At 49.4% G+C, this 9,782-nt stretch overlaps 1 protein-coding gene across 1 annotated transcript in view; it reads right to left on the minus strand.

Annotated features, from left to right (window-relative positions):
- TGM2 (transglutaminase 2) overlaps positions 1 to 9,782 on the minus strand; it is a gene marked incomplete at its 5' end in the record, with an annotated part of 26,236 nt that overhangs the window by 6,521 nt on the left and 9,933 nt on the right. Inside the window, 4 exons of the mRNA XM_008592507.1 lie at positions 1,071 to 1,343; positions 2,850 to 3,092; positions 4,671 to 4,774; positions 5,450 to 5,585. Coding sequence (XP_008590729.1) covers positions 1,071 to 1,343; positions 2,850 to 3,092; positions 4,671 to 4,774; positions 5,450 to 5,585 — 756 coding nt within the window. The remainder of the gene's footprint in view (positions 1 to 1,070; positions 1,344 to 2,849; positions 3,093 to 4,670; positions 4,775 to 5,449; positions 5,586 to 9,782) is intronic.

Raw genomic sequence — 9,782 nt, forward strand, 5'->3', positions numbered from 1 at the left:
TGCCTGCAGGCCTCCATATGGGAGAAAATGGGACCAGGCTGCAGGGGGACAGGAGACCTGGACTCGAGTCCTGGCTTTGTGCCGTCTCATGACATGACCTGAGAGCCTAAAAATCATTTTAGGAAGATATCCAGGCACAGTGACAAAGCCAGATATCAAAAGAGACCAAGAGACAATGACCGTGCAGGCTTCCAGCCTGGAATCCTGAGCAACAAAGCCTCTGCCCAGGGCTCAGGGCTGGGTTGTCTAATGACACTATTTCACAGGGAATGGGGTTGGTCTAACAGGGAAGCCAGGCCAAGCGCTGTGGCCATTTGAGAGGAGAAGGTCAAGGCCAGGAGGAAGACAATTCTCCTGCAGAGGCTGGGACATTTTCACTTATCACTATCAGAGCTGTCCTGTTCAATATGGCAGCTTCTGGCCACATGCGGTTACTTAAATAAAATTAAAACTTTAGTTCTGCAGTTGCACTAGACACATTTCAAGGGCTCAGTAGCCATGTGGAGCTAGTGGCTACTGTACTGGACAGTGTAGATACAGAACGTCATCATCACAGAAAGTTCTATGGGCAGCACACGCCTAGAGTCTCTCCTCTGGGGCTGAAAGCAACAGAGGAATAGGAGAGGTTCTCTAAGGGGTCACAGGGAGAGACCTTGGAGAGGAGCTTGAGGGGAAAGGAATTAGCTGGAAGAGGGGAGCAGAGGGTCTGGGAAAGCACTGGGGGTCATGAGAAGATGAGGTGAAACAAAATAGTACAGTCACTGAGATGACAGCTTCAAATCTCAGTCCTGTCACTTCCTAACTGTGTGACCCCAAGAAAGTTACTTAACCTCTCTGTGCCTCAGAGTCCTCATCTGGAAAATAGGGACAATGATAGAATCCACCTCCCACTTTTATTATAAGAATCAAATGGGTTGATATTTACACAGTGCTTAAGACAGGGCCTGACCCAGAGTCCATGCTATGTAAGGTGTCTGTAAGGTAAAATCACACGTGATAAGTGCTCAGGGCACTACCTAGCTTGTGGTCAATTGGTGCTCAATAAATGCCCCAGAAACACAGGGCCTTACCAGAGAAGGGCTCCAGGGAAAGATTGAGCAGGTCCTTGGTGCCACACTCCGGCCCCAGGACCCCATTGTAGCTCACAGTGCGGGCACAGAGCAGGAGGCGGCAGGCACGGTCCTCAGCCGTGTTGTTGGTGATGTGGGCAAAGACGTCAAAGTCGCTGCCGATGTTCATGCTCTGGCCCACGCGGATCCGCATGGCCACCCCCGTCTCCTCCTTCTCGGCCAGTTTGTTCAGGTGGTTGGCCTTCGTGAAGGCTTCCCTCTCCTCTGGGGACCCTGTAGGGATGAGAAGAGAGCCCCAATCACAGCTGGAATAGGATCAGCGGGCAGAGGGCTGGGACAGGGCAAGCTGGCTTCTCAGAGTACTGGTGACTCATGGCAGTCCTGAAGGAGCCCCTTCTCCACATTTCTGTGCCAGGAGGAGGAAAGAGTATTTTATTTACTTTCCACAAATGAACTCCTATACATCCCTCAAGACCCAGCCCCAAATGACCTCTCCTCCAGGGAGCTTCACTGACCACTCCTTTCCAAGGAGTTTTGTTTTGTTTATGTGCTTAAGGCCTTGAGTTGTTTGAGGGCTAAGGCTGTGTTTTACTTATTTTTATGTCATCCCCCCAGTGCCTATAACAGTTCTTGGTGCATACTAGGCACAAATACAGTGCAAAGTTTCTCACCTCCGAGCATTTGCACAGGGATTACTTCTACCTGCAATCTTCTCCCTACCCTTCTCTACTGTACGTGTTCTCTGGTGGGAATGACTATCCTCTTCTTTACATTCACTTTACCTCTCTCCTATGATCCTTTTATTTTTTCCCAGTGTTGGTGGGTGCATCTCTATTTCTTCTGTCAAATCATCAGCTCTAGACCTTTCGAAGGCCAGGGAAAGCATCTTTTCCTTCCTGTTTTATCCTTTCCAGACAGAGGATGGCCACGAAATACCCAAGCCTCAGTCAGCCCTGGAAAGTCAGTGGGGGTCACACCAGGGCAGGAACCATGGTTTCTCAGCCTCTGTGAGCTCCACTGTGCCTGGCGACACATAGATGCTTCGAAAATATCTATTGTATTAAATCAGTTGTTGGATGTACTCGAATCCAATTTTTGAAAATAAACCAAGTCCTTTTTTCCTCTACTGGTTTAACATCAGTAGCAGAAAGATGCATCACCTTGTGTCTGATTGAACTCGTTATGTTATCTTTACGCTTCTGTTGGTCCATTTCTCTCTGATTTAACCCTTCCCCACACACCTTCATGCTCACTCCCCCAGGTTTATATCAAATACTGCAAAAATAAACACTGAAAAGTTCCAGGAAATTCTCCTCCACGGCCTCTCTAGTACAAATACATTGCAATAAAAAAGCATGAAATTGCTCACCTGTAGTTTCAGGTCACACTACTGAGAAATACTGTTAATAAACAATATGATATACAACATGGACATTATCGACTTTTCTGTTAAGATGCATGCCTCTGCTATATAACAGCTATCCCCCCTCAGTTTTATGAAGAGTCAAACCAACCAAAAAAGTGAAACTTAAAAACTGAATTAACTCCTTTTGTGGAATATAGAATTCTTTTCCTAAATGAATAATCCTCTACTACCATCCCCCAATGTATTTGCTCTTGTTTCTAAGGAATTTCTTAAAACGGAGTGGAATTTACAGGTCATCGTTATATGCATGCTGCCAATTAAAACACACACACACACATATACCTGCTGGGCTAGTAAAATGGGGTGCTTATCTGCAAGGCCGTGTTAAAGGCTCTGAGAGAGCAGGCACTTACCCTCTGGGTATTTGTAGGTGTGGGTGATGTCCTCCCGATCATCGCGGCCCACGCTCTTAGTGCTGATCTTCAGCCCCACAACCAGGGAATGGTTGACGGATTTGTGCATGGACCCATCATCCTGCTGGATCCAGTCCACCACATCAGCGTTGACCTCGGCAAAGACAAAAGGTGCATCGTACTTGGTGTTGAGGTCGCCCTCTTTGATGGCACGCACTGGAACCGGGCCACAGCAGTATGTCCCTGGTTGGAGTAGGAGGAGGGAGAGATGGGCCTGGGATGGGGGGGCGCCCTCCAAAACCCTCCAAAATCCAACCACATATAGCAAAAAATCTTGAGACTATGCAGCCCTTTTACTCAGGTGCTCCATTTCTAGGATGGCACCATAGGGTGAGGGTCCAGAACAAGAAATCTGGAGCCTACCTTTTAGGGTTCAAATCTCGGCTCAGCCTAAATAGTCATGTGACTTGGGACTAGTCATGAACTTCTCCAAGCTGCAGTTTCAGGTGGGGCTAATACCTGGACCTACCTAATGAGGACTCGCGAGTTCTAGATGTAAAGTTCTTAGCATATACTAAATGCTATGCAAGTATTTGATAAATAAAATATGCATCCTGCAGGAATTAAGGAGCCAAGCAGCAGGCAGTATTAGAAAGGAGGTCATCTGCCCTGTTTACTGCTCATACTGAGAGGTGAAGTCAGTGCCCACCTCAGGAGGTATGTGTTGACTGAACGAACAAGAGCACCTGAAGTTCATCTCAATGTGGTTTACAACCACCTCACACTGTCTGCAGACTTCCATGTCAAGGACAAGATGCTGGGCAGATATCTTCCAGTACACCCATGTGATGGAACATAGTAACGTCAAATTAAAATTCAAATCACAGAAAACCATCTGATGAAGAAATGCTAACGATACCCTGAAAAGTGGTCAGAACTGGGAAAAAAGGCTACCTGCAGCTGGAGTTCCTAAACCTGCGTCCCCGGACCCCCAAGACACCACCAACAGAATTCAGGGGTCCATGAACTTGGGTGGGAAAAAAAATGACATCTCTATTTTCACTATACTTTGATAGCACTTCCTTCAATTGCAAAAGCAGGCAACAAACCGCAGAAACCCTAGGAGCACTCGTGACCTGTCACTCACAGGAACCACAGCTGTTTTCATATCACTTCTAGCTGTCACAGGTAACAGGATATGTCATTATGCTCATCTCTACCATTATATTATGGAACTTACCAGCCCTACACTGGATCTTGTTATATAAAGAAGCATATATTGTATCATAAATTTATTTTTAAAAACTTTTGATAACTATATTTTAGTGTAATTGCTTTTCTTTGTAATCCTACGCATTATAGTCTATGCATTTAAAAATATTCTGAGAAAGGGTCCATGTCGTTTACCAAATTTTGCTTTGGCGTGCTCTCCTCTCTGTCTCTCTCTAACACACTATATATATCACACACACACACACACATATATACACACATGTAAACGTATAATTTGGAATTATTGAAAGCTGTGTGTGAATGTTAATGATGCTTATTTTGGGGGAAAAGGATGAAGATACTATTTGATGTTTTTCTTTGTGCTTCTCCGTATTTTCCATGTTCCACAATGCACATGAGTTACTTTTCTTATTATAAAAGGAGCATCCTATGAAAATACAAGTGAGGTCCCCCACCTCGGGTGGACCAGTCAGTGGTCTCTGGGTGGGAATTCCAGCTCTGCCACTGCCCATCCTAGAAATGAGTGAGTCACTTTAACTCTCTGGGCCTCGGGTTCCTCAGGTGGGTCACGGGGCCATGCCCACCTACCTTCGCTCTTCTCCTGGGGCGTTGGGTCGAGGGCCTGCCACCCCTCGTACCCTGGCTGCAGGTCTGGCCTGGTCATCCACGACTCCACCCAGCAGTGGAAGTTCCTGGTGGGGAAACAAAGCAGAATATTGGCAATATTCATTGTCACCTCCTGCAGGCAGGCTACCGATGCATGTCACACAGATGCACACTCATCTTGTCCTGTGCTGGACCCAGCAGGGCCTCGCATTCCTCCTGCTCTTGCTCCTGTGGGCTCATCCTAGCAGCACCTCCCCGCCAGGCGCTCACCCCTATACCTGGGGCCCTTCTCACCTCCTCTCTCACTCCACTCCCCTTTCAATGGCTCCTGAGTCTGGCTGATTTGACCTCTTAGTTTCTTGGCTCCATCCCTTCCTTTCTAGGCCCCTAGACCCTGCCCTGGTTCAGGCCTCATCACCACTCACCTGGACCACACCCTAGCCCCTGCCTCCAACCTCTCCCTGTCTAGAGCTCGTGGTCCACAGTCATCAGCACAGACTTCTCCCACTCTGAAGCCTTGAGTGACAACCCACCCACTTCAGAATCGAGCCCAGGCTCCCTAACTTGGCATTCCAGACTCCTGACTACCTTTTCCCTGATGCCCCTCCATGCATAGTGGCTGACTTTCCCTCCTCAAGCCCTGTTTCCCCCTGCCCAAACACTGCTCAACTCTTAAGGTCCAATTCAAATGTGACCTCTCCCCCAAGAAGCCTTCCCAGATTTCCTCTCCATGGGCCCCTCTGCACTGGGCCCCACCTCACCAGATCATCTCACTCTTGTCACCCTGGATCTCCCCAAACTCATTGCGGAAGTACTCGATGAGCAGGTTGCTGTTCTGGTCGTGGGCCGAGTTATAATTGGTCACCACACGGGTAGGGATGCCGAGGCACCGCAGCACTGTGGACAGAGGGAAGAGGGGTCAGGTGACACGCTGAGGCCCTGGGAATATCTGTTCTGCTCTGGGCCCGCACATGCCCCATCTGTACCCCAGGGAGCACTGTACCCATTGTCCAGGTGGCGAGGGTGTGTGCCAGCCCCTCTTGACTGGACAATGTCACCACCTTGCAGGTCATCCCACATCCACTTGGGCTCCCTCACATCCCAGCTGCCAGAGGAGACTCTAAAATGCAAAGCTGACATCAATACTTCTCTGATAAACCTTCGATGGCTCCCTGTGGCTCTTGAGGTGAAGGCCAGAACTCTGGCCATGGCTCTTGGCCGGCAGGGTCTGGCCCCTAACCACCTCCTTACACACTCTGCTCCAGCCACACTGGCCTCCAGCACTCCATGCTCCCTCCAGCCTCGGGGCAGTGGCATATGCTGTTTCCTCCACCAGGAAGTCCTCCCTGCCACGTTTTGGTTACCCCATCCTTTGCATTCCCAGCACGACTGGGCATTCATCATCGTTCCCAATGTATTGGTTACCCCATCCTTTGCATTCCCAGCACGACTGGGCATTCATCATCGTTCCCAATGTACGGGCAAGCAAGAGTTCTTCAACTATTTATTCGAGGACAGTGAAGGATCTGTCCTATGTTACAGCCCCAGAGCCCCGCACAGGCCCGGCATAGACTGTTTTGTCAAATGGGATGAAAGAAGGGGTAAAGGAGGGAGGGAAGCTGTGAATGAATGACTGAATCCCCCTGAGATGGGGATTCAGAGTGAGAAGCAAACAGCAGAGCAGGCAGAAGAGGGGACAGAGGCTGGAAAACCCAGCTGCTTCCAGCTGTGTGACGTGGGGCCAGTCCCTTCACCTATCTGGGCCTAGTTTTCTTCTCTAGGTGCATTCATAGCACAGCTGGGGGTTCATCATCAATCCCAACATCTGTGAATGTAAAGTACGTGACCTATAAGCAAGGTCACAGGACAGGTCAGGGTCCTCAGACTTGTTGCGCGAGCCCTGCATTCATGCCAGAGCAGTGTGACTGGGAAAAGGGCCGATGTCACAATAACAGGTTAAGAGGAGGCAGGATCTTAACTGGCCTACTAACCGAGCTCAACTCTGCCAGGCAAAGAGCTCAGGGGAGGGAGGAAGCCCCGGCACCGATCTTGCCCACATGGTGGTTCTGGGTCCTCCTGGCAGATGGAATTACGAGTGCTTTTCCTCCCTCATTTTTTTATTGTGCATTTTCTGTATGTTGTAAAAGTAACAGATTTTCAGGGTAGGATAAAGAAAGTAAATATCTAAAGGGTGAAACAAAACAAAAAGCCCTAGTAGATGGAACCTATGGGACTTCTGTTTTACTTTCAGTCTTGACTGAAGTTGAGTCTCTGGGATGGGGGAAGGAGCAGGAATGTGACCTTTGCCCTCCGCCCACCATCAGCCAGGGCCAGAACTTCCTGAATGATTCTGGATTCTGGTCAGGAGACAACATGTGGGTGCTGGGAGGCGGGAGGAAGAGCTATGACCTCTACCTCTTGCCTGGTTCCTGTGCCCCTGACGCCTGGGCAGGGCCAGATCTGCTGCCATCCTCAGCAAAGGCTGGTGTCCTAACCCAGGTCTCGTCCTGCCATGTGACGAGCCTCATGATATAGACTGGAGGCTTGGGGAGGCCCATCTTTGTTGCCCAAGGAGCCAGGCACCACTCCTGACTCAGGGATGGTGTCTCGGGAGGTCTCATTGTCACAGTCTAAGGTCTGGAGGCTTCTCCAGAACTGGGCACACCTGGCTCAGAGCCTGGCTGTGCCACTCACCAGCTGTGTGACCTTGGGCAAAGCACTCCCCCTCTCTGAGTCTCCATTTCCTCCTCTGTAATAGGAGCTAATAATAGCAGCTTGTCAGGATGCTGTGATGATTCAGAGAGAGGTGGTAGATGTGAGCAGAATTTCCTCTGCCCAGTGCCCAGGATGCGCACTGAGGAGGTACTTGGGAACAGCAAAGTGTGCCACAGTTCCGTCATGGCAAAGTCTGTCCGGTAAGTGTTGGCTGACTCATTTTCTCATTGAGAAAATGCCCTGGGATCAGGCTGAGAAGGCTGGAATCCCAGCTTCCCTCAGAAACCCCCAAAGCCAAGCCTAACCTGACCAGAGAATGTGCTAAGTGACATCGCCCTGGTCCTAAGAGCTCCCTATGAATTAGGTATCACCATCATCTCTATTTTATGGGTTAGGAAACTGAGGCTTGGAGATATCAGTTTTCCTGCCCAAGTATACCCAGAGGTTAGAGGCAGAGATGGGATTCAAATCCAGGCAGTCCAGCTCCAGAGTCCATGGACAGATCAATATGCCATTTGGCTTTCCATAGCAACCCTNAGATCTGCTGCCATCCTCAGCAAAGGCTGGTGTCCTAACCCAGGTCTCGTCCTGCCATGTGACGAGCCTCATGATATAGACTGGAGGCTTGGGGAGGCCCATCTTTGTTGCCCAAGGAGCCAGGCACCACTCCTGACTCAGGGATGGTGTCTCGGGAGGTCTCATTGTCACAGTCTAAGGTCTGGAGGCTTCTCCAGAACTGGGCACACCTGGCTCAGAGCCTGGCTGTGCCACTCACCAGCTGTGTGACCTTGGGCAAAGCACTCCCCCTCTCTGAGTCTCCATTTCCTCCTCTGTAATAGGAGCTAATAATAGCAGCTTGTCAGGATGCTGTGATGATTCAGAGAGAGGTGGTAGATGTGAGCAGAATTTCCTCTGCCCAGTGCCCAGGATGCGCACTGAGGAGGTACTTGGGAACAGCAAAGTGTGCCACAGTTCCGTCATGGCAAAGTCTGTCCGGTAAGTGTTGGCTGACTCATTTTCTCATTGAGAAAATGCCCTGGGATCAGGCTGAGAAGGCTGGAATCCCAGCTTCCCTCAGAAACCCCCAAAGCCAAGCCTAACCTGACCAGAGAATGTGCTAAGTGACATCGCCCTGGTCCTAAGAGCTCCCTATGAATTAGGTATCACCATCATCTCTATTTTATGGGTTAGGAAACTGAGGCTTGGAGATATCAGTTTTCCTGCCCAAGTACACCCAGGGGTTAGAGGCAGAGATGGGATTCAAATCCAGACAGTCCAGCTCCAGAGTCCATGGACAGATCAATATGCCATTTGGCTTTCCATAGCAACCCTGTACCCAGAGGTTAGAGGCAGAGATGGGATTCAAATCCAGGCAGTCCAGCTCCAGAGTCCATGGACAGATCAATATGCCATTTGGCTTTCCATAGCAACCCTGTGGCTAAGGTGGTCAGACAGTCCCTCATCTGACCAACTTTTCCCTAGCTCCATCGCACACCAGGCCTGGGAAGGGGCTGCAGGGACCCGGGCACAACCCCGGCCTTATGGAGAGAACAGTCGAGGGCAAGATCTACTGCCAAACCTTCAGGTGGCCACAGCCCAGGGTGACAAATGCATCTGCAGGTGAGCCTAAGAACTCAGGCCATGAATTATGGGGTTTTTCCAGGAAAACTCATGGGATTCTCTGAGAAGATGTGCTTTACGCCTCTCAGAGGAAACACTCTGGGATGGGGGAGTTTCCACAAGAAAGGGGAATTCAGAGGTCACAAGGGACCAGGCAGTCACAGGCAGAGGGACAGGAGAGGGCAGCGGGAGGAGGGGAGCAAGGACAGCCTAGCTGGGAACCCAGCCTGCCAGGGTGGAGGACATGCCAGGGGGCCTCTCAGGGACCTTTCCTCGGGCCCCAAGCACTGGTTTCAGAGTCAGAAACTCTGGGTACCCCAGATAAGCCTCTAAGATTTCCTGAGCCTACTACTACTACTACTAATAAGGAGCAGTACGGTATAAGTATTTGCTGTTATGTGCCTGAAATCATTTAAAACTCCTCACATGTATTAACTCATTTAATCTCACAACCATCCTAGTATAAAGGTACTATTTGAGCATCCCAAATCCAAAAATCAAAAATCTGAAATGCTCCAAAAGAGCACTTGAAAAGTTTAGGATTTGGGAGCATTTCAGATTTCAGAGATTTAGATGTGAGATGCTCAATTGGTAAGTATAATGCAAATATTCCAAAATCAAAAAAAAAATCTGAAACCCAAAACACTTCCGGTCCCAAGCATTTTGGATAAGGGATACTTAACCTGTATTATTCCCATTTTACATATAATGGAACTGAGGCTCAGAGGAATTAAGTAATTTACCCAAGGATACACAGCT

The sequence above is a fragment of the Galeopterus variegatus genome, unplaced genomic scaffold, assembly GCF_000696425.1.
Source record: "Galeopterus variegatus unplaced genomic scaffold, G_variegatus-3.0.2 Scaffold7979, whole genome shotgun sequence".
Taxonomy (NCBI): Eukaryota; Metazoa; Chordata; class Mammalia; order Dermoptera; family Cynocephalidae; genus Galeopterus; species Galeopterus variegatus.